The following is a 25,879-nucleotide window of genomic DNA, read 5'->3' on the forward strand; positions in this document are numbered from 1 at the left end:
TATCTATCTCCCTATTTTGATCTCCTATAGCTTTGATAGTTTTTTCTAATAATTTTCTTTCCAATTGGCAGATTTGCAGAAAGTACTAAGGAATAAACTTTGGCACAAGAACAGCAAAACTTGTTGTTTTTGTAGAGATTGGATCACCATTCAGGAGCAGTATGCGATGATATAATGGATGAATATAGACTGTTTGAAGTATTTTTGATATCTCTTTATCCTTGGATTCCGTTTCAAGCTAGCTGAATTATCAGTGATATGGTTGCAGTAATGACTTCTCCTCTCATTAGTAAGTTCTGTTGCAGTATGTACATGTTTCAACTTCAAAGTCCTGTTTGAGTTATTACACAGACTCTGGATGTACACTAATATAACTAGGTCGAAATCAATGGCCGCCACGTACATTAGGAACTTCTTGATAATGTGGAACATTGAACAGAGGGATGCTGTGTTTCTCTCCTTACTGCTACGTAAAATTGGATTAGAAGATATCAATCAAATGGAGACTTCTCACCTGGACATTCTTGCTTTAACTCATTTGTTTCTCTTATATTAGTGTGAGACTAGAGTTTTCATAATAATGACTTTCCAGAGATAATATTTTCAATTGTGAAGGAATGTGTCTAATTGAAGTCTTGAATTGTTTTGTTATATTAAGGATTTCTTGATGTCATTGTACATATGCGCGAATGTTTACAGTGTGGTGTTCTAGTAAATGGACAATTGAAAACTTCAGCTAAAGAAGTGATGAAAACAATTTTTATTCAAGAGAACAATTTTTATGGATGCAACTTGATTTCTAACTACATTTAGCACACTTTTTTTTGTTCAATTATATCCTAACAACTATTTGTATCTTCTTGAAAATGTACCGTGGACATATACTACAACTTTTAATTTGGTGCAGGGATGCATGAAACTTGGATGGAATAGCTTCAAAATACCTTACAGATAACTCTTCCTAACATTACGATGATGCCAAGGAGATCAAATTTTAGCTGAAAAAGCTTAAGACTAAAAGGAGAGTGCTCATGATGCTGATGACATAATGGATAACATTGCGATGCCGAGGAGATCAAATTTTAGCTGAAAAGGCCTAAGGAGAGTGCTTGTGATGCTGATGACATGATGGATGAATTCCCGTATGAAACTTGTTGTGTCTGCAACGTTATAAGACAGTTTGAAGTGTTTTTGATTTCTCCTTATCCTTCGATAACGTTTCAAGCTGCCAGAATTGCCAGTGAGCAGAACTGATTGCAATAATTGCTTCTCCTCTCATATGTAAGTTGTTTTTTTCATTGATTCTGTCTTAATTGTTACTGTTTACTTGATTCTTATGTATATGTTTTGACTCTCGAGTCTTGTTCGACTTATCACACAGAGTCTGTGTATACTAATGTAACTAGGTAGAATTTAATGGCCACCATGTAGATTATGAACTTCTTGATTAAAAAAATCAGGAACATAGAACAGAGGGATGTTGTATTCCCTTCCTTTCTGCTACATAACATTGGATTAAAAATAATCAGGATCAAAAGAAGACTTCTCACGTAGACATTTTTACTTCAACTTATTTTCTGCTGAAATTATTAGTTTCCCTTATGCTCTGATTACAAGATAATAACATCGCGTTTCTTCGCCTCTTCATAACGAATTTAGTACACTTTTAAAAGACTTCTGACTATGATTAGTTTGCTCTTGCAGAACCAAACAAGGTTCTGTTGGTATCAAAGAAACAGCCTTTGTTATTATGACCCCTTAAACTTCTACTTCAGAAAGTATATTGTGGATGATCATGCTGCTAGCTTCCAAGATTTTCAAGCGATTCAATGTGTGAAGAGCGATGTTTCTTTCAAGGCATCAGGAGATGATTGCTAGCTGTGGTTTGAAGTCGTTTAACTGCTTCCACTACTACTGCTACAATTCTTAATGCTCCTCTTCTTCTTTACCAACCAGCAGCACCACAACCACCCCCGCTGCTGCCACCATCTGTCTCTCATTAAACTCTTCCTCACCCATATATCAGCAGAAGTTGCCTAGACTCACATGATTCAAATGATTCTCTGCACAAGAGGCAAACAAGGTAATACAATGCCAGAATATTGGATTTTGCTATAAGCAGTGTGCAAACCCATTTCATTTAGTAAGTATGGTAAAGATATTGATTCTTCATTGAGAATCGCAAGAAGTTGATGAGAGTAGTACGTAAAGGCAAAAACTGAAGAAATTTTCACAGTATCAAGGATGATATATATTTTTTATTATTTTTATTTGAGGTTATAATAAATGTTGGCATCCAAAATCAAGACGATCTTAGGGTGCTATCTTTCTTTTAGAGTGCAGCATAGGAGAGTTAAGGTGATGCAGCCAAAAGAGTGCTTTTGGAATCCTCCAAATCTTGATGAATTGATGCTTTGTTGTGATGGTGCCGCTAGGGGAAGTCCGGGAAGAGCAGGTGTTGGAGTGGTTGTTGGAGATGCAGGTGCTAATGTTTTGGGTGCTGTGAGTGTTAGTTTTGAACTAACTACTTAGCTTGAGCATTTTTGTGTTATCGTTTGTATTCGTACCGACTCAATGGGTGTTGTTTTGGCGTACTCTGAGTGATATTGGCGTAGTTTGTGGTTTCTAAGACACAGGTGGGCTGCTGTGAGAGCTATATATAACACAATTCGTTTTGTGCATACACATGGGTATTTTAGATTTGATTAGTTTGTAAGTTTTTGGGTTCTGGGACTCATCATTATCAAGCTCGATTGACCATAGTCAAATCTTTTCATTGCCTTCATCTTCTAGTTCGCTTTGCGTTACATGTCTTCTTTGATTCTTCGGTTTGACTTAACAAAGACGACTTTGCTTTCTACAGCATTGCAAAACAAAAAAAAATGCTGGCCTTGTAGTGAAATAAATCCTCTTTAAAAACCTCTGAAATATCCGTCAGAAAACCTTTCCAAACTCAGATTAATTTATATATCCTCTATAAGGGTATCAACCTTGTCACATTTACGGGCTTACTTACTCGTGACTCAACCTCAAGCCCGTGTAAAAATTGTTACAAGTTAAATGATAGCCCATTATGAGTTCATAGTACACTAAATTCGCAGTAGAGTCCCTAAATTGTTCCTGCAAATGATAAGTCCCTAAATTCAAGAAGAAGCAAATTCAGATATCTTCCTAGTCATTTTTGCACAAATAACTCCCATTCAAAAGACAATAACAAAGGACATACAGTAGTTTCTCATAATAGAGTTGTTTTTGATGGTTACGTTATACCGAAAGAAGTAGTGATGTAAACTTTCCATCAGAAAGGTTATAAATGGTCCAGCAGTTTACTTTTGGTCCACTGCACATTTTTCTCATTCATATGGTGACGAGAAAAACCTGTTACTAGAATGCGTAGATCTCTCTTGGCTCAGTCTAAATTCTTGGTCGTACTATATAATGAAGTGAAATCAATAACAACAAGTCTTTATACCATGTAATTAATCATGACATATCACCAACTCAAGAAGCAGTCCACGATGAAGAACATAATCATTCAAACTACAAAGAAGGTGACTATGTTCGGGGAATCACTGGCTGGGAACAATACAGCCTCCTTGAAAACCCTGAACCTTCAACTCTTGTGAAAATCAAATACACTGATCTACCTCTTTCATACTATACCGGAATCCTTGGTAAGTTTCGTCGCCGTTGTTTTATTGTTGCTGGAACTTGACAATTTATGCACTTTTGGGTTTATGAAACTCATTCTTGCATACATCTTGCTGTAGGTATGCCGGGCCTTACTGCATATGTTGGTTTACATGAGATTGCTTCCCCTAAGAAAGGAGAGTTTGTGTTTGTATCGGCTGCATCTGGTGCAGTCGGACAACTTGTGGAACAATTTGCTAAGCTGATGGGTTGTTACGTCGTAGGCTGTGCTGGAACCAAAGAAAAGGTGAACAATTTTCTTTATAAATCATCAGTTTTATGCTTTGCTACTAAAGTCCTTAATGATATGCATAATCGTTTCACTTTTCATGATGATACTCAGGTTGATTTGTTGAAGAACAAGCTTGGTTTTGATGATGCTTTCAACTATAAAGAAGAGCATGATTTGGTAGCAGCTTTGAAAAGGTTGGCGGTATCTACGAAACATTTACCTTGTGTTTGATTGCATCCATCTTTCAATGGAAATAACAGGTTTCTATTTGTTTACAGGCACTTTCCGGAAGGGATCGATATCTACTTCGAGAATGTTGGTGGAAAGATGCAGTCCTTGCAAACATGAGACTCCATGGTCGAATTGCCGCTTGTGGAATGATTTCCCAGTACAACCTCGAAGAATCGGAAGGATTGACGAATCCGGATGGAAGGATTTTTGGTTTTCGATCACATTCAACGCGTCTACCCGAAGTTCGTAGAAGTGATGAAGCAATACATGACAGAGGAAAAGATTGTGTATGTTGAAGATACTGTAGAAGGTCTTGAAAATGCACCAGCTGCACTGATAGGGCTGTTCACCGGGCGCAACCTTGGGAAACAAGTCGTCGTAGTTTCCCGCGAGTAATTACTGTGCATCTTACAGATACAGTTTCTCACTGCTGAAAACTTCAATCCTGACCGCTTTGCCATCCTCTCCATCCTTCCAGATGGTTTTCTGTTGCTTGTTTGTTTTGCATGCTATGAATATTATGTTCTGCGTTGATCAAGATAACCCGATCTACTGATTTTCAATTGCTCTTCGATCTGAAACTAAATCCCAACGGACATTTACAAGAGAGAAAGGAAAACCAACTAGAGCCGGTGAACCCAATAAATCACTTCATGATATCAAAGTCACCCAACTCATCTATAAACAAAGTTAAAACCAACTCCTTTACAAACTGCCTGATGAAAACCTTGACCTACAACAAACAATTAAACGTTCTTATCCTTTTTCCATTGCCAGTTCGGCAAGCCAACAATCCTTACTATTACAAGTGCAAAGCACATTATTCTCCTTTCAATTGACGATAACCCTTAACATTACAGATGCATGGCGTAGCCACACAGGTACTAGGAATCCACTTTAGACTCAAGAACAAGTGTCAATAGGCAAGGCATATCCACGCAGGTACTTGGAATCTACTTTAGACTCACGAACAAGTGCCAATCTTCCTGTTCTTGCCACCTTTATAGAAAAAAAAATACAGAATAGCATAAAAATTTCAGCAGTGGCTAGATTACCCCCAATAAACTGGGACTTCGGTTGGCAGTAAAAAGTAGTTCAAATGATAAACTAACAAATTTGGATATCTATGTTTAAATAGGTCTGAAATGATTTCCTGGTATTTGAAACCAATTTCTGTAGACTCGTATTATTTGGAAGCCATGTTTTAATAGGTCTTAAAAAACCGTTTCAATCCCCAAAAATGAATTGATGCAAAAAGTGAAATGCGACCCATACAACACACTCAGCAGAAACACAAGCCGAAGCCACTGTGATATCCTGAAATATTAAGTTACAGTAACATACCTCACAAATGCCATAAGGCTCTAGTAACCTTTGTAGCGCAACCATTTTGTCCAAATCTCCAGTGAGCTGACAAGGGGCAAAAGCATTAAGTTTCAATTATTAATAATGGAAAAAAAAGAAAAAACATTAATACGAAACCTTAGTTCATGACAAAAAACTGCCAGAAAAAATTTACAAGTATAAATGTGAATCACGAAGATGTCCAATTTTTTGAGATATTTCTTAGACTGTATTCAACCTGGCACATTCAGAACTCGTGCTACATAAAATCTTTCTGACCTAACAATGTAGTTCACAGCTAAGTGCTAACCCATAGCTGGAATCACCAACCGCACAGTAACATATAAAGAAAGGACAATAAAGATACCATATATCATGTAAGTTCGCATCGCGCAGTGACTATTATTGTCTAGGGAGAATTACAAACCTCTAGGGTGATTGTGTGGTCAGACACATCCACAGCTTTTGCTCGGAAAATGCTAGCAATGTCAAGGACATCCCTTCTTGCAACAGCATTTACAGCAATCTTTATCAACATCAATTCTCTTTCAGCGAATGGCATGTGTGTAACATCACGAACCTGAGGTTTTTTTTGTTTTTGTTTTCCGCAAGTGAGTAGCCATTTTGATAATTTCATAGACACTAGAATCTAAAATCATTAATGATGCGCAGCAATTGTCACATAGAATAAGACTCACCTCGTGAATATCAATAAGTTTATACAATTGTTGAACTAATTTTCCAATTGATTCATCAGTACCAGGAACAACAGTTGTAATGCGAGAAATGCCCTGTTTTTCTGCAGGTCCAACAGCAAGACTCTGGAGAATAATTGAAAAATCACGGTAAAGGACATGGGAACCCACAAGATCACCACAATTACACAAACTATAAACAAAAGGAATGACTAAATGGCATACCTGAATGTTGTAACCTCTACGAGAAAAAATACCAGTGACTATGTTCAGCACTCCAGGACAATCATTAACAAGCAATGATAAGGTGTGAGACCTAAGCCCAGCTGACTGAAAAAATAAAATAAAAAATTAGACACGGAGCATCAATTCATTTCGCTATCTGGATGGTAAAAGCAAGTGGTTACAAAAAGCTCTCTTACATCTTCGTTGTCGAGCACGCCCCAATGAGCATCAAGAATTTGATTCATCGAGAAACCATCATAAGGTTCAGTTGGATAAACATCACCCTTCAAGTGAAGAGAGAGAGAGATCATCAATTAAATATGATTAAAGAGGGACTACGTTCTAAACTTAAAACAATTGTACAACGATATGCATGATAACGGATCCCATTCATGAGCGAGACAGAAACTAGTCTTTTGCAATGCGGGCGAACCAGCTTATACACACTAAGATGAATCCCTAGATTATACTCCACAGAAAGCACTCGCTCATGATACAAATTCAGACAAAAAGATATACCCCTGTAGATAAGTTTGGTTGTGCTTCAAGTGCTTTGCTTGTAGTCTGTGGAAGAGAGTCGATAGGCATTGTGCCTTCAAGATCAGGATATGAAGCTGCAGAGAACCTCCAAAAAGGGGCAGACTCGCCCATCCTCTCCCGTCTCAAAGCAATCTATATAAGAGGCAAGAATTTGAAAATGGTGCTTACAAGACTTGTTCAAATGAACGCTTGTGAAATAACATAAAAACACATTATTGAAACTACATAAGCATTAACCTTTCCAGTTGTTGCGAGTTCTTTTATCCCAAACTTGCTGAAGTTTCTCTGAACAGCAACCATTTTACCTGGATCTCCAGTTACCTGAAATTGGCACTAAACCACTTTAGCTATTTGACTTAGAGGCCCAGTACAAACAAACAAAGAAATTGTTTTCTTTTCTTTTTACCAATATATAAATGAAGAAAAAAAAAATCTATCTAGAATCTGGAACACTATGCATAAGAACATTCCATTACTGGTGGCAGTACCATTACAACAAAATTGCAAGGAACTGCATCCAAACATATTATTCTCAATACAATTTGAACTTAGATTCTATTAATCTGTGAAAAACCAAAAATTTCTCTAACTACCAGCCCTGCATATTCGTTTTTTGAACTTTTTCTAACAATTTCTTTATGAACATATCCATCACCGAACCAAATTCTACTCTCTAAGATACATTGCCAACATGGCACATGCTAGAAACAAATAACCAATACAAGACATAAGCTTTCATAAGCACCTCTATAGTTAGCGAGTCCTCTGCAATGTCGACAATTTTTGCTCTGAATATGTCCACCAACCACATTATCTGAAGATTAAAACAAAAGATATTGAGTTAGCACCTCAAACAAAAACAGAGGTAACAGAACTGCATTTCCTAATCGACCACAATTCTTTTTTTTTACCCCTAGCGGTATCACTGAACCTCTTGGGTTTTAAATATGGTGAGATAAGGTTGAATTAGAAAGGGGAACCATGTCTGCTGGATTGCGTCGGAGAAGACCCCTAACACAAACACTACACGACTTGGTCCCACGACGGAGCATAATGCAGAAGGACAACTTAACAATTAGACTAGCCGATGGTTGATCCTCAAATTAGAACTTCCTACTAGAGAGATGACATATAGGGACAATAGATACCTCTGCACGATTGCTTTCATTAGCATTGAGTTTTACGAGCATCAATTCACGTTCTACCTGTGGTTCTGATGAGAGATCTTCCACCTGGTAAATTCGATCAAATAAATGTTAAAAGGTACAGAAGCAAAAAGGCAACTAAATTCGAGGCCACCCAACATAGTAGTAATGGCAACTAGCCAGAGGTCTTTAATCATACGCCGTGTTTAAAAGAGAGCTACGGAAAGATACCATTTCGACATAATTTAGGAGCCAAGTATCAGGTTATGTTACGAAAGAAAAAAAAAAGTGAATATAAGTATGTTGGACTGCAAACGTAACTCATAGAATTTCGCAACTGAAAGCTCAGGGATGAGATTAGTACCTTCAAGACATTCACAAGCTTGTTAAGCTGCTCTACCACTTGCTGCAACACTCTATCAGTTCCAGAAACAACGATTGTGAAGAGTGCTTTGTCCTTATTCAAACCGACAGCAAGAGACTCAATATTATAACCCCTTCTAGCAAATACTCCTGCAATTCTGTTTATCATTCCACTTTCATCGCCAACAAATACAGAAATTGTATGGCGTCTTACCCTGCATTTTTAATGAATCTCTGTCTTAGCTACAGCATTGACACTAGTGCTGGTACAGCATAAACAGGGCTGGTCCTGCGTTTTTCGTGGCCTAATGCATTTTTTGTTTTTGTGGCCCTTATTATAGGTACGCTTAATAGCGGTGAGCAACCTAGACATTCGAAACTCATGGCAAGAGAAAAAAATCAAAGATCACTTGCTCTTAGAAATGTAACTTCATTAACATGTCAATCAAGAGTTGGTGTCTAACAACTAAGAGTTGTGTATCATTTATACACCAAGGAAATAGTTGGCAACACATGACATATACTAACTGAAGCACATATCACCTAGTAAACCACAAACTATCCAAAATGTTGTTTTCAGGTTCTATAACATATTGCAGCCGTCAACATTTCCTTTCTTCTCATTTCAACTTTATCAAAACAATGCAATCATTGAGGTAATACATGAATTGTAGAGAATTAGTACATTACATAAAGACCACACGCAAATGCAAGTGTGGCAAAAGAAGTTATGTCGTTACAATTACATCTAATAACGATGCAATTTTTGGCTGAACATAAAACATAAATCCATAAACTATGATCTCAAGAATCCAAAATTCTGAAGACAAATTTAGTTTCTAGAAACACCATTGTTAGTTTTTATAAGAGGACACCTTAAACAACACAGAATCAATGATCAAAACTTAAACGGAGACAACATAAAAAACATATTACATATACAGATGGAATAATCGAAACAAAAAAGAAATGCGATTAAAGAAGAAACAAAAGTAACAATTTGAATCATTTGGTCTAAAAAGAATAATATCTTATATCCATTGGTTTTTGAACCCTAGAACATTTCCATTTTCTGTTTTGAAAACTTGCCTTGCTTTGTCAACTGGAGCTGGAATTATTAAAGGAGAAAGATTAATAATTAGAGGTAAAAAAATAATTGTGGCCCCCTCTAACTTGTGGCCTCAAGCAAGGCTTTCCTTGCTTTAAGGGGAGGGCCGGCTCTGAGCATAAACTTTTGTACGAAACAAAGTGTCAAATTGGAGACAATCAAAAATAGTAGGAAACCTGGACTGCCCCAAACCGAAACAATTTAGGAAGCAGTAACCTTTAAATCTAACTTCTTTTGGTGGTATGCACGAACATGGACATCCATTAAGAGAAAAACTGAACCGCATCTTATCTTACAAAATCCATAAAATCATCGTTGCAAGAGTATATACGTTCTTTCTAATTAGGGTCGAAGTAAAATATCCAATTATCATGTCACGGTAAAGCATTTTCGCTAAATTTCTGCTCTTATCCACTAGTTTGCAAGTCCCAACCAATCAAAAGGATAACACAACTAACGTTAACCTTAACATTCTTATAATAGAACTATCCCTGTGTGAAATTGCACTTCTAAAACTTCAGTAATTACATTTTACGGGCTCTTACTCAGCATCAGTGTACTAATCTAGTTCTTAACATAATCACTTTTTCCCTTCATTCTCCAATGTCAACTCTTAACACATCACTCTCAAATCCACCCAAGATTATTTTCCCTTTCGTACAACTTTCTTGATATTTCGAATTCTATAAACCCAAACACCATCATTAACCTAACACTAGGTCAAAAAAATGACAACCCAGAAGAATTCAAGCATAAAAGAGCAATCTTTATCAAGAATACCTACAATTGCAACTCACTGAAACAAAACTGAAATTGATTAGATTGATTTACCTAGACCGGCCCATAGAAGGTGAAGATTCAGTCGTTGAAACCGCATTGTTGTTATCTTTGATAGCTGAAATGACCAATTTTTGCTGAGGTACAGAAACCCTGGATTTTGATAGCTCATTCTTTCTCAAATCAAAGAACCCAGAACCACCTAAAAACCCTTTGTTGGAAATTGAAGATTGTGCAGGTTTAATGGGAAGAATAGTGTGAGTTGAAATTGCCGCCATCGCTGAGATGAGATTTTGGGTGAGAAAAACAGAGAGTTAGGGTTTTTGGTTTCCTAGTGGGAGGGAGGTAGGTAAAGATAGGTAAAAGACAAGAGAGCATGTATGTTGTAATGTAGCTAGGATGGGCTGGGTTAGCAATTGGGCTGGACGGCCCATCGAGCTAGGCTATTAGGTACGCTACACGATCCCGACAGACTGATCTTAGCTAGGTTGGGTACTATTTTGCTGAATTGAGTTGGAGACAGTTTTTTCATCTTTCTAATATCAATTCAATTTCATATATATGTAATCATATTTTACATGTTCGAAATCCAACAATTCCTCAATGACCAACTACTTTCGCATTCTTAACTACTAGTTACTTTTACATTTCTTACGCTGAGTATAGTGGAGGAGGCTCAGATCTAGTACATTTTGGGCTGGATCTGAGCAGGTTGCTTTACTAATTCTTGTTTTCTTAGTATTTATAGCTTAATTTTTATTATGTTTTCTTCTTATCTACACCATTATCGTGGTTTTATCTACTCTTTTGAGGTTTATCTTCGCTTTAATGGCGGTTCTTGGTTATTGGATTGGGTTTCAAGATCGATAGTGATGCTCTCCAACGACGAAATCTTCATCTTCATCGGTGATTTCTTTGACGACGGAAGCTTCATCACTAGTTTCAAGAGATTTGAGCAAATAACTCCTAGTTTGGGAGCATATCTTTCTAAAGAAGAAAAACAAACTAAATGGTTGGATTCTACTTCCGCGAAAAACCATTCTTCTTCCGATTTAATCGAATCTTATTCATACTTGTATTTGTCTTACTCCGGTAATCCCTATCTTTCTCTTATCGGATTTCTCGGTATTGTACTTGTACGGTATGTTCTTGTTGCTTTGTATTCTCTTATTTTCGATCTTAAACTCACTGTAACCTTGAATTTCCACTAATGAAAAGGTTCCTTGTTTATCAAAAAAAAAAAAAAAAAAAACATAGGGAGGCATACCAAACAAATTATTTTTTTGGTAATTCAAAGTATGTAAAAGATAATGGACATGTATGTCTTCCTTAATCATTCAAATGAGCAACAAGTCGTATATAACAAAAGTTTAAACATGCCAAGAGGCTTTAAAAATGCTCGACAAGTTGGAAATAATTTGGATTTAAGAAGAAAGTGTCCATAGTATTGAGATCTTACGCATGCATCTGCAAACCAAAGAATGCCATAACAATCCAAAATTTTACATCATTTTCTCAAACAACTATAAATTAGATTGATATTAAATTTCGATGTACAAGATCTAAGTTTCCAGTAATGAGGATTATATTAATATATGGAGGTAAATTTCTTATGGCGGGACTAGAAAAATCTATTAATATTAAAATATGGAGGTTATTACTATTTGTAACGGGTCCAAGTTAGGACTATGATTTTTATTAATATATTGAGTTTATTAATAAATGGAGTATCAATATATGGAGTTTTTACTGTATAGGCGATGAAAAAGCATACTCGCCTGTCAGAAACCTTGAAAGCGAGTAATGAATCATCGCTTGACTGGTCAAGGTGCGTTGAAGCGATGGGAAAATCCTTGCTCAAATATTACAGAGAAACCAAATTTCGGTTTCTCCTCCGTTCGACTTCTGTTTCTTTTTCTCTTTTTTCTCTTCTTCCTCCTAGTTTTTTTTTTCCATTAAAGGATTGATTCAGTGAGAGTGATTACTGGAATATTAGACGAATTCATTGAAGGGGTTTGATCTTGATGGTATGGTCATCATATGCTTTCAATTAATTTGATTTTAAACACCAATCAAAAGTGAGGTATGAAATTGAACCAAATTCTATTAATTGTAGTAGTTTTATCGATTTTTATTCATTTTGTATTCGGTAATATTTAGATGGTTAACTGATATGTGTTTTCGTAGTATTAATTTCATTTGATTTAGTATTGTTTTTGGTATCTTAGGGTTTTAGGGTTATATCGAGTATGAGAGTAATATATATAATTCGTTTTTTTTTTCAATTTAGATTCGGATGAATGAATTGTTACTGATTTGTAATGTTTAGGTAATTTCTAAAATTTTCAATTTAGATGAAAACCTTATAATCAAATAAATGCGACGATTGGTTACAATTCCGAATTCGTTATTATATGTTTGCTTTGGTTTTTGTTGTTTTTGATGTTGAAACGGTTTTTATTTACCCATGGGCGATGAGTTTTGATGTATCCGTTTTTATAGAAGATTTAATTTTCGTGTTGATCCTAATTGTTGGCGTATGCAAGTAATATATGTTTTGCTTGTTTTTATTGTAGTTTATGGAAGTGGCCGCAAGTTAGATTTTTTCTAGGAATGGTAATGTAAATCATAAAAGTAGTGACCCATTATCACTTGATAAGAAGGTGCAATTTAAAACAAGTTGATCTCAAGTAAAGAAATTTTATGACATAGTGGTTAAAAATAATCCTCAGGTCATTGATGTGTTACAAAACTGTGGTTTTTCTTCGGTGTTTGAGTTTGAATTCTCTTGTGCCGACTGTAAGTTAACCGAAGGACTTACGGAGAGATGGTGATGTCGTACAACATATATAGGACCTTACAGTTCAAGCTTAGTTTCTCTTTATTACCTAATATTGTTTTCTAGAGTTCTATTATTAGTTAAACTCTTGTTTCCTAAGTTAGCTAAACTCTTTTCCTTCCTAGTTTAGTTGTCGAGTCGGCTATGTAAAGCCTATTTAAGTCGTAGTCTTGTTTCAAGTTGAAATACTGAATTATTATTATTATCATTAAACTTTGAAGAACTTCTTCCTGCAATATTGTTTTCATCATCTTTCAAACTTCAATCTCTGTTTTCGTATCCCTTTTCAAACCCTTCGTATCTCCTACAATCTCCGCATTGCATTCACCCTCTTAGTTCTACACCAGTTGGTATCCAGACCTCTTTTCTTAGATTTTTTATATAGGATTCGATCCTTTCAAACACTTCCGCACTTTAACCTTGTATCAAAAAAAAACAACATCAAACCCTAATTTTTCAGAATTCTTATTTCTTTTCGTGTTCCAATGGCTGATCTTTAGAAACAAGAGTGGATAAACTCTCTACTGCTGTTGAGACTATTAGTGGAAAATTAAATACTCTCGAGGAGCTTCCTACTCTAATAACTGGATTGATGGATTTCCTGGGCATTCAAACAAGACAAGCAACTGAGTCTTCTACACAAACAACATAATCTTCTAAGACTTTTGGTTTTGTTTACATAGAGGATATACCAGAGAAAGGAACCGAAAATTCACACAGAACCAAAGGAAAAAACACTAATATTCCTGAACCAAAAAAACTACTTCTGTGTTACAACATAACAGTGATGGTGATGATTCTGCTGAGGAAAAAGAATATCAGAGATGGATGGTGTGAATTCTAAGATGCACACAATATGCTTGCAAGTATACAAGGTCAATATTTGTAGTAAAAGAGTGAATAGGGGTTTGTCCACAGGGAGAGGAGCATATGAGAAGTTTTCCTAGGCTAAAAAGAGTAGCAATGCACTATGGCAGTGAGCTAAAGGCAAACAAAATTTCAGGCATATAACTAAGAACACAATATAAAGCAATAGAGAAACAGGCTAAGAACCATAGCAGGGAAAGATAAGCAAAGAACCAAAAATGCAGGGTAAGACAATAAAGAAGCAGTTAAGAAAAAGCAACAAACTACCAAGGCTTGGCAGCCAAGGGCAAGAGGCAGGATTGTGCACTGACTTCAGTGCACAGTAGCTACAAGATGGAGGAACATAAAAGGCATGAAAATATAGCTGAAATGCAAAAACACAGAACTTGAAAAAGTGACTGAAATTCAGATTGATTAAAAGAGAAGTGGTGGGCAAGCCAAAGCAGATGATCCACCTTGTATCCTAATCAAGTGAAATGGTCTAAGTTAAGCTCATTCCTAAGCATACACTAGAAATGAAAGAACACCAACTTGCTCACTAGTCTACCCCTAGCATTGGCTGTCTTTTGACAGTACAGCCAATCACAGGCTCTATGAGCATTGGCTTCTCTCAAATACACATTCACAACACAGCAACAGGAAGTAACTCTCTAGTTCATTCACACTTGACAGTGCACAAGGCTTCACTGAGCCTTGGCCTGAAAATGATTAGCTCATGCTAATCATGAAGTGACAACATGCATACACTAAATGAGATAAGTTAAACATAAATTGCAGCAAAACAAATGACTACAGCACATAAGAAAATTGCAACATACAAACATTCAGGCAATGAAATTTTCAGTTCATAAAATTTTGTTCAATTCTCTACTGGCTAGTCCAGAGAGGTAAAATAGTGTCTCCCTAATGCTTCCCAAAGCATCAATTTATACTCATTACACCAAATTAGCTTTTCCCCCAAATTTTTCCAAAGTCAGTCAAATTAGGTTTTGCCAATTACCTAATTTTATGGCATAATTCCTCCCATGTGTGACGACCCATTCTTCCTCTGATTCTTCTCATGCCCTCCATGCCTTCAATTTCAACTCTATTCCACCTAATTTGTCAATTTCACCTCTAGGGTTCCTGACATGGGAGAGGCGTGAAATTGAGTGATTAGGAGGACATAGAATTGATGAGAGTGGAAATAATGATGGGGGTAAGGGTTGTTGTGGAGAGCTGGTGGTGTTTGGTGGCGTCAGGGAGTGGTGGTGATGATGGTGGTGCGGCAGTTGCAGGAGGTGGCTCTGCAGAGGGGGGTGGTGTAGGTGATGGCTCGATGTTTGGGAGAAGGGGGTTGTTTGGGTAGGTGGTAGGTCGGTCACTAGGGTGTGAGGCGGTGTATCGTTTGATGTTCTGTGACGCTGAGTCATTGGATGCGAAGATGGTAGGTAGATCGGACGGTGATGTGGAGTGAAGCTTGGAGCGACCGTCAGATTATATGATACAACAAAATGAACGGTACTTGATGGAGTTAGGTACTGTAGTGTAAGGCGGAGATATCAAACTTCGATGCACAGCAAGGGAGCGACCGTTGGATTCAACTACCATCTAATCTGAAGGCTTGGAATTTCAGCGCTGTGGTGCTTGGCAGAGACTTCAGATTTTGATGCTCTATGAAGGAGCGACCATCGGATGCTTCTGGGAACTGATCTGACGGCTGAGAACGGAGGCGCTTTTGTGTGTAGAAAATGAGGTTGTGCGCACCATTCTTCGCGGCTTCCTTGCGTAATTTCTCCCGGCTTTTCACTACTTTTCTGCTCTTTTCGCTCCGCGACTCATCCGAACTTTATTTATTACCTAAAAATGCAAAATTAATTAATAAAAATATTTATTCTTGAAAACAATGAAAATACAGAATATGGGATAAAATGTAGAATTAATGCATAAAAGATGAGTTAAATGCCAACAAAAAGGGATAAATATATACAATATTTGGCACTCATCAAATACCCCCAAACCTGAATTTTACTTGTCCTCAAGTAAAACAAAACTAAGGAAATCCTAACTATACCACTGTCGCTGGTCTCTCGAATGCATTTAGCGTATGCACTAAGCCTTTTAAACCACTAAGTGTCCCTAGTGGACGAGTTGAAGTCTCGTGAAGGTTTGCTTAGAACGTACCTACAAAGTTCTAGGTCAAAATATAAGCTCAGATTCCATCAAACGTGACATGTGCAAAACAGTTTAAGCTCACAGCAAAATGGAGATGTCAATCTAGCTATCGAAGGCACAATCCTAGCACTGATAACAAAAAGGACATGTGATAAGAGTGTAAAGTGTATCTACACATGTGTAAAGAAAGATCTGAAGTCATGACTACTAATCACCAAGAGATAGTTTCTCAGGCTAAGAACTGAGGTCGAAATCTAGCTAGCTGTCCGGACTTTACGAGAATTGTGAATGAGTTGGAGGTATTTCACAATTCTCGCGTTGTACATCAATGGCATACACCCTCCTTGCTTACAAAAACAACAAAAATGACTTTACATGACTTATTTACATTGACATCTCTTTTTATTTTTGGAACAAGAGATGATGGAATTGATAAATACTTGATTTTTTTGTTTTTTCTGAATATACATCGTTTTTTTTTTTTTTTTTTTTTTTTTTTTTTTTTTTTTTTAAGGAAACACTTTTGATACATACAAAAGGAAACAAAAATTACATGACACTTTGCAAGAGGTAGCCCTTTTTGATGCACCCAGTTAAATTCGATGGTTGTTTTCTTAATGTAACCTCCATCTTCTATCCCAACCAACCAAAGAACAAGCTAGTCAGTTTCGTTCAGTATTCTAAAGTGATTGGCAATCGTAACTTCCTATCCAACACCTTGAAGATCGAGGCCATACATGTATTGGTAGATCGTGCGCGTGCAAATTTCTTATCACTATGTGAATTGTGCTAGAATCAGGGTGCCTAAATATCTAGACTAAGACTCCTAATAAAATACATATTTGCACAAGAGTCAACATTTCAAGGTAAATGAGCTCCATTTTTATGATTTTTTCATTTTTTTAATTTTTTTTAATTTTTTTTTTTTTTTCAAAAAGAAGAAGGAGTTCGTTTTCAATTATAGCATTATCATGGTATCTACTCTATACCCCCAAACCTAAACTAAACATTGTCCTCAATGTTTCAAAATATGGAAAGAATTATAAAACAATATATGAAGAGGAACATGCTGAGTAGAGTAAAAGGAGAGAGAATACCCGATTGTACGGTGTAGCTCGATTAAAACTCCGTTATTTCAAGGCAAAAATCCATCATATTAGCAGTCACAATGGATGAGCACAAAATATACACAAAAGGAAATTTAACTAACACATTATCTACAAGAAAATTTGGTTTTTAATGGGATTGGACTTTTTGGAAAATTTGGTTTTGTTGGGAAAATGAAAAAAATTTTGGTTTTTAGGGAAACATTTGGAAAACTTTTGGTTATTTAGGGAAAGAGTGGACCAGTTTAGTCCACATAGACTGGGTCCTCCAGGTCGGTTGTTTCAATGTCGGGTGGAAATGGCTCAAGGAATGGCTTTAATCTCTGCCCGTTGACTTTGAAAACGTTCTTGTTGGAGACATCCTCCAACTCTACAGCTCCATGAGGAAAAACTGTGCGTACTAGGTACGGACCCTTCCATCTGGAACGCAGTTTTCCTGGAAAAAGATGTAATCGGGAGTCATACAGCAAGACTTTCTGACCAGGAGTGAAGGATTTGCGCAGAATACGCTTGTCATGAAATCTTCATCTTCTGCTTGTACAGCTTGGCACTGTCATAAGCCTCATTTCTCAATTCTTCCAACTCGTTGAGTTGAAGTTTCCTTTGAATTCCAGCTTCGTCCAGAGAAAAGTTCAGCTCTTTGATTGCCCAGTAGGCACGATGTTCTAATTCCACAGGTAGATGGCACGGCTTTCCATACACTAGACGATAGGGGGACATGCCAATTGGTGTCTTATAAGCTGTTCTATAGGCCCACAAAGCATCATTCAATCTCAATGACCAATCTTTCCTGGACGGGTTGACCGTCTTCTCCAGAATGTGCTTAATTTCCCTATTAGACACTTCCACTTGTCCACTAGTCTGAGGGTGGTACGGAGTAGCAACCTTGTGAGTTATGCCATACTTGCGTACTAAAGACTCAAAGTACTTGTTACGAAAATGTGAACCGCCGTCACTGATGATAGCTCTAGGGGTACCAAAACGTGCAAATATGTTCTCTTTAGAAATGAAAGTACCACCTTGTGGTCATTTGTTCTGGTTGCTATGGCTTCTACCCACTTAGAAACGTAATCAACTGCGACTAGGATGTACAACTTGCTGTCAGACATGGGAAATGGACCCATGAAGTCTATCCCCCAAACATCAAAAATCTCCACAATCAAAATGGGGTTCAATGGCATCATGTTTCTCCTCGAAATGCTTCCTAGCTTTTGACAGCGTTCACAAGCAACACAATAATCATGGCAATCCTTGAACAATGATGGCCAATAGAATCCACACTGCAAGATCTTTGCAGCGGTTTTCTTGGCACTGAAATGGCCTCCACATGCTTGGTCATGACAGAAAGATATCACATCTTTCTGTTCAGTGTTGGGGACACATCTCCTAATGATTTGGTCTGGACAGTACTTAAACAAATATGGGTCATCCCAAAGGAAATGTTTGACTTCAGCCAGGAATTTAGAGCGGTCTTGTCTCGACCAACGTGAGGGCATCCTACCTGTAGCGAGGTAGTTAACAATATCAGCAAACCAAGGAAGGTCTGAGATAGACATCAGCTGTTCATCTGGGAATGATTCTCTAATCAGCTCACAATTCATCAATAGACTCTAAAGTTAATCTAGACAAATGATCAGCAACCACATTCTCACAACCTTTCTTATCACGGATTTCGAGATCGAATTCCTGTAATAAGAGTATCCATCGAATAAGGCGAGCTTTAGCATCCTTCTTGGAAAGAAGATACTTCAAAGCCGCATGGTCTGTGTATATGATGATCTTAGACCCTATCAGATAAGATCTAAACTTGTCTAATGCGAAAACGACGGCAAGCAATTCCTTCTCGGTAGTTGAATAATTGAGTTGGGCATCATTAAGGGTTTTGCTAGCATAGTATATCACATATGGTAGTCTATCAACTCGCTGTCCTAAAACAGCACCAACAGCATAATCAGAGGCATCACACATAAGTTCGAACGGAAGCTTCCAATCGGGTGGTCGGACTATAGGAGCGGTGGTGAGAAGGGTTTTTAATTCCTCCCATGCCTTCACACAGCAGCATCGAAATTGAAGGCAACATCTTTGGAGAGAAGACTGCACAGAGGTCTGGAGATTTTGCTGAAATCTTTGATGAATCGCCGGTAAAAACCAGCATGACCTAGAAATGATCTGATCTCCTTCACAGAGCAAGGTTGTGGTAGATGTTGAATGAGGTCAACTTTAGCTTTATCCACTTCAATTCCTTTTCTGAGATGATGTGTCCTAGAACTATTCCTGAATTCACCATAAAATGGCATTTTTCCCAATTTAGAACAAGGTTCTTTTCTTTACATCTGGATATCACGAGGGCAAGATGCTTCAAACATTCGTCAAACGAGGAACCAAAAACAGAGAAATCATCCATAAAGATCTCGAGAAAACTATCTATCATGTCAGAAAAAATGCTCATCATGCAACGCTGAAAAGTAGCAGGTGCATTACACAACCCGAAGGGCATACGTCTATAAGCAAACGTCCCAAATGGACACGTGAATGTAGTTTTTTCCTGATCTTCGGAGCAATGTGAATTTGGTTATAACCGGAAAAGCCATCTAGAAAACAGTAGTGACTGTGTCCAGACACACGTTCTAGCATTTGGTCAATGAAAGGGAGCGGGAAGTGATCCTTCCTTGTTACTGTGTTCAACTTCCTGTAGTCGATGCATACTCGCCATCCTGTGTTGTACGAGTAGGGACTAATTCATTCTTGTCGTTCTGAACAACAGTAATGCCTGACTTCTTAGGCACAACTTGAATGGGACTAACCCATTTGCTATCGGGAATTGGGTATATGATACCCGCATCAAGTAGTTTCAGGATCTCTCCTTTGACTACATCTCTCATGTTAGGTTAAGTCTCCTTTGCATTTCCCTCGATGGTTTGGCATTCTCTTCAAGGTTAATGTGGTGCATGCAAATGGTGGGACTAATTCCTTTGAGATCTGAGATGGTCCATCCTAAGGCCTCTTTGTGTTCCTTAAGTACTTCTAAAAGCTTACTTTCCTGTTCCGTGTCTAAACATGATGAAATAATGACAGGTAAAGTATCAGAAGAACCTAGGAATGCGTACTTCAACGTACTAGGCAATGTTTTCAATTCAAGCTTGGGTGGCTCAACAATGGATGGAAGCTTGGAATCAGAGAATAGGGGTGTTCCACTTCATATTTCCTTTCAGTGACGTCCATTTGAGGTACAGATTCGAGCAGAGATAGGACGTCACTACAGTATGCATCATCATAGAATCAGGGTTAAAGTTCTCCATACATGCTTGAAAGGGGTCGACGGATAGAATGTTAGTCAACGAATCTTGCATTAATCCTTCAATCATATTAACTTCATGCACATCATCATCATCAAGATTCACAGGTTGTTGACTAATATCGAACACATTCAATTCTACCGTCATGTTACCAAAAGACAGTTTTAACACTCCATTCCGACAGTTGATGATCGCGTTGGACGTAGCCAAGAAAGGACGTCCTAAGATGACAGGAATGTGACAGTCTGGGTTTTGTACAGGTTGAGTGTCTAAGACAATGAAGTCTACGGGAAAATAGAATTTGTCAACCTTGATCAAAACATCTTCGACCACTCCACGAGGAATCTTGACAGATCGGTCTGCCAGTTGTAGAGTGATAGATGTTGGTTTCAACTCCCCAAGACCTAACTGCTCATAAACAGAATATGGCAGTAGGTTAACACTTGCACCTAGGTCTAATAACGCTTTATTGACCGTGTGTTCTCCTATAGTGCAAGAAATTGTTGGACATCCTGGATCCCTAAACTTGGGTGGAGTTTTGTTCAGAATGATGGAACTCACCTGCTCAGCTAAGAAAGCACGTTTTTGCACATTGAGCTTGCGCTTTTGAGTACACAAGTCTTTGAGGAATTTGGCATAAGCAGGGATTTGCTTGATTGCTTCAAGAAAAGGAATGTTGATGTTGACTCTCTTGAACAGATCTAACATCTCATTGTAATGGGTACTTTTCTGTTGATAGATCAATCTTGAGGAAATGGAGCAACAGGAAGATGAGTTGGCAAAGGACATTCACAGCAATAGAATTGTCAGATTTTCCAACTTGCTCAGATTCTTTGGTTTTCTTGGGTTGTGGAGACAACGTGGAATTGGTATCAGACTCATTAGGTTCGCCTACGTTGTTCTCAATGACTTTACCACTTCGGAGGGTGGTAATGGCATGGATTTGATCAGGTGAGGTTTCAGTGCAGGATGTTGTGCCTGTTTGAAATATCCTCTTTGGATTTTGTTGGGGTTGGCTCGGAAGTTTACCCTTTTCTCTCTCACATATTTGATCCATCTTCTGATCTAGATTTTTCTGACTTTGCATCAAACTCTGAAACATTTCCTCTAATGTGGATAATCTCTTGTCTGTATTGTGCTGAGGATATGATTGTTGTTGAGGGTTTGATTGTTGTTGGGGGTTTCTCGGGTGCTGATATCCCTGATTGTTCTGAGATGGTCCTCCTTGAGTGGGCCCCTTTGACCATGAAAAGTTAGGGTGGTTTCTCCATCCTGGATTGTAGGTCTGTGAATAAGGGTTATGCTCTGGTTTCTGAAACATGGCATGTGCCTGTTCAAGCCTAGACTCCTGGACCGCAAGCAAATCTGGACAATTTTGGAATTGATGGTTGGGGTCGTTACAAGCAGCACAAATAGATGAAGCGACATGTTCTCGGATAGTAGTGGTGGAAGGTTTTGAATTTTTATGTAGTTCTAACTCTTCTAATCTCCTAACTATTGATGCCATGTTTGCTCTACCCTCAAAATCCTCTTCAATCCTAAAAACCTTTGCTTCAGATGTAGTCTTTCTGGTTTCACGGATGGATTCCCACTGTTGCGTCTTTTCAGCTACTTCAATCAAGAAGTCCCAAGACGCGTCAGCAGTTTTATCTACGAATAGACCATTACACATCGACTCAACCGTTGTTCGGGTGGACACATCTAGACCTTCATACAAAATTTGCACAAGTCTCCATTTTTCAAAACCATGATGGGGACATTGGAGCAATAATTCATTGAATCTCTCCAGGTATCTAGCTAAGGTCTCACCTTCTAATTGCACAAAGCTATTCAGACTTTGACGAATTGTCGCAGTCTTGTGGTTCGGGAAAAACTTTTTGAAAAACTCCTTTGTGAGGTCATCCCATGTCATGATGGATTGAGGCTGTAAAGCATAGAGCCAGGCCTTTGCCTTATCTTTCAGGGAAAAAGGAAAAAGCCTTAACTTCAGGGTTTCGTCGGTCATTTGAGTGAAACGCAGAGTTCCACAAATTTCCTCGAATTCTCTCACGTGGTGGTAAGGGTTTTCATTCTCAACACCTCTAAAAATAGGAAGCATCTGTATTGTGCTAGATTTCAGCTCATAATGGCCATTAGCCTCGGGTAGCAAAATACAGGACGGTTGACTGGCTCTAGTTGGGTACATATAATCCTTGAGGGTACGTGGTTCTCCCATTGTTTCTGGTTGATCTGGACTGTCTCCCTCAGAACTTAGAATTTCGATAGGTTCGTCTGGGTTAATTCTAACAAGTATGTTTGTCTGGTCTCTGTAGGTCACAATCATGTCCTAGTAGGTACCTAACATGTTGGTCAGACAGAGCAATCGGAAACAATTCGGCCCAAGGGTTATGAAGATTTGGTTTTGTATGGGTTTTGGTTTAAAGAAGGGGTTTTGTTTTTGGTTTAAAAATTTTGGTTTTTTTTTTTTTTTTTTTTTTTTTTTTTTGAAAATTTTTGAACTAAACCTATCATAAATTATCACAACTCATAAAAACAATAATAATAATTTAAACACACCCATAAAAGAAAAAGGAAAATAAAAGAAAAATAAAGAAAAACAAAAAGGAAAATAAAAAAATTATTACAATCCCAAATAAAAAAAGAAAAAGAAAATAAAAATTATTACAATCCCAAATGAATAATTAAACAAATTATTACAAGCCCAAATTTGAATTTAAATGAGACCCAAGTGGGTTAACTCATGGGTTAGGCTTACTTGTTTTTGGAGGGAAGCCCAAAAATAGGCTTTTAATCCCCTTTTAGTTGCAAGGCCCAGTTGGGCTTTAGGATCGTCCTAGCAGCTCAGTTCAAGCCCAGCAGCAACAAGTGTAGCAGAGCCCAGCAGCAGCAGCAACGGAGCCCAGCTGAAATTGCAAGCCCAAGAGCAGAAGTTGCACAAGCCCAGCAGAAGTTGAGGTTACTGAGCCCAGCTCAGTTGGTACAAGCCCAGCTCAGAGAAATTTGCACAAGCCCAGTTCAGAAGAAGTTGCACAAGCCCAGCAGCAGAGGTTGGCAGCAGGCCTGGCAGCAGTTGGCAACAGCGGCAGTTTTGAAGTGTGGCAGCAAGCTTGGCAAGTGCAACAGCTTGGCAGCAACAGCACCAGCAGCAGCAAAAAGTTGGCAACAGCAGCTTCACAGCAGAGTCACCAACACTTGCACACCAACAGCAGACCTTGAAAACTTCACAGATAAGGCAGCCAGCTCCCCGGCAGCGGCGCCAAAAACTTGGTGTGAATTCTAAGATGCACACAATATGCTTGCAAGTATACAAGGTCAATATTTGTAGTAAAGAGTGAATAGGGGTTTGTCCACAGGGAGAGGAGCATATGAGAAGTTTTCCTAGGCTAAAAAGAGTAGCAATGCACTATGGCAGTGAGCTAAAGGCAAACAAAATTTCAGGCATATAACTAAGAACACAATATAAAGCAATAGAGAAACAGGCTAAGAACCATAGCAGGGAAAGATAAGCAAAGAACCAAAAATGCAGGGTAAGACAATAAAGCAGTTAAGAAAAAGCAACAAACTACCAAGGCTTGGCAGCCAAGGGCAAGAGGCAGGATTGTGCACTGACTTCAGTGCACAATAGCTACAAGATGCAGGAACATAAAAGGCATGAAAATATAGCTGAAATGCAAAAACACAGAACTTGAAAAGTGACTGAAATTCAGATTGATTAAAAGAGAAGTGGTGGGCAAGCCAAAGCAGATGATCCACCTTGTATCCTAATCAAGTGAAATGGTCTAAGTTAAGCTCATTCCTAAGCATACACTAGAAATGAAAGAACACCAACTTGCTCACTAGTCTACCCCTAGCATTGGCTGTCTTTTGACAGTACAGCCAATCACAGGCTCTATGAGCATTGGCTTCTCTCAAATACACATTCACAACACAGCAACAGGAAGTAACTCTCTAGTTCATTCACACTTGACAGTGCACAAGGCTTCACTGAGCCTTGGCCTGAAAATGATTAGCTCATGCTAATCATGAAGTGACAACATGCATACACTAAATGAGATAAGTTAAACATAAATTGCAGCAAAACAAATGACTACAGCACATAAGCAAATTGCAACATACAAACATTCAGGCAATGAAATTTTCAGTTCATAAAATTTTGTTCAATTCTCTACTGGCTAGTCCAGAGAGGTAAAATAGTGTCTCCCTAATGCTTCCCAAAGCATCAATTTATACTCATTACACCAAATTAGCTTTTTCCCCAAATTTTTCCAAAGTCAGTCAAATTAGGTTTTGCCAATTACCTAATTTTATGGCATAATTCCTCCCATGTGTGACGATCCATTCTTCCTCTGATTCTTCTCATGCCCTCCATGCCTTCAATTTCAACTCTATTCCACCTAATTTGTCAATTTCACCTCTAGGGTTCCTGACATGGGAGAGGCGTGAAATTGAGTGATTAGGAGGACATAGAATTGATGAGAGTGGAAATAATGATGGGGGTAAGGGTTGTTGTGGAGAGCTGGTGGTGTTTGGTGGCGTCAGGGAGTGGTGGTGATGATGGTGGTGCGGCAGTTGCAGGAGGTGGCTCTGCAGAGGGGGTGGTGTAGGTGATGGCTCGATTGTTTGGGAGAAGGGGGTTGTTTGGGTAGGTGGTATGGGTTCGGTCACTAGGGTGTGAGGCGGGTGTATCTAGTTTTGATGTTCTGTGACGCTGAGTCATTGGATGCGAAGCTGGTAGGTAGATCGGACGGTGATGTGGAGTGAAGCTTGGAGCGACCGTCAGATTATATGATACAACAAAATGAACGGTACTTGATGGAGTTAGGTACTGTAGTGTAAGGCGGAGATATCAAACTTCGATGCACAGCAAGGGAGCGATCGTTGGATTCAACTACTATCTAATCTGAAGGCTTGGAATTTCGGCGCTGTGGTGCGTGGCAGAGACTTCAGATTTTGATGCTCTATGAAGGAGCGACCATCGGATGCGTCTGGGAACTGATCTGACGGCTGAGAACGGAGGCGCTTTTGTGTGTAGAAAATGAGGTTGTGCGCACCATTCTTCGCGGCTTCCTTGCGTAATTTCTCCCGGCTTTTCACTACTTTTCTGCTCTTTTCGCTCCGCGACTCATCCGAACTTTATTTACTACCTAAAAATGCAAAATTAATTAATAAAAATATTTATTCATGAAAACAATGAAAATACAGAATATGGGATAAAATGTAGAATTAACGCATAAAAGATGAGTTAAAATGCCAACAAAAAGGGATAA

General features: G+C 38.2%; 1 protein-coding gene and 1 pseudogene across 1 annotated transcript; one reads left to right on the forward strand and one right to left on the reverse strand.

The window, feature by feature from the left end:
* Positions 1-3,451: 3,451 nt before the first annotated feature.
* On the forward strand, positions 3,452-4,549 carry LOC113329953 (annotated as a pseudogene).
* Positions 4,550-4,768: 219 nt separating this feature from the next.
* On the reverse strand, positions 4,769-10,694 carry LOC113329952 (acetolactate synthase small subunit 2, chloroplastic-like). Its single transcript, XM_026576804.1, has 12 exons — positions 10,405-10,694; positions 8,467-8,680; positions 8,106-8,189; positions 7,703-7,771; positions 7,195-7,278; positions 6,937-7,089; positions 6,615-6,701; positions 6,418-6,522; positions 6,196-6,318; positions 5,925-6,077; positions 5,498-5,563; positions 4,769-5,152 (listed from the first exon to the last, which is right to left on the reverse strand). The coding sequence occupies exons 1-12, from the start codon at positions 10,626-10,628 to the stop codon at positions 5,057-5,059; spliced, it is 1,458 nt and encodes a 485-aa protein (XP_026432589.1). The 5' UTR covers positions 10,629-10,694; the 3' UTR covers positions 4,769-5,056.
* Positions 10,695-25,879: the final 15,185 nt, after the last annotated feature.

The sequence above is a fragment of the Papaver somniferum genome, unplaced genomic scaffold (assembly GCF_003573695.1).
Source record: "Papaver somniferum cultivar HN1 unplaced genomic scaffold, ASM357369v1 unplaced-scaffold_117, whole genome shotgun sequence".
Lineage (NCBI taxonomy): Eukaryota > Viridiplantae > Streptophyta > Magnoliopsida > Ranunculales > Papaveraceae > Papaver > Papaver somniferum.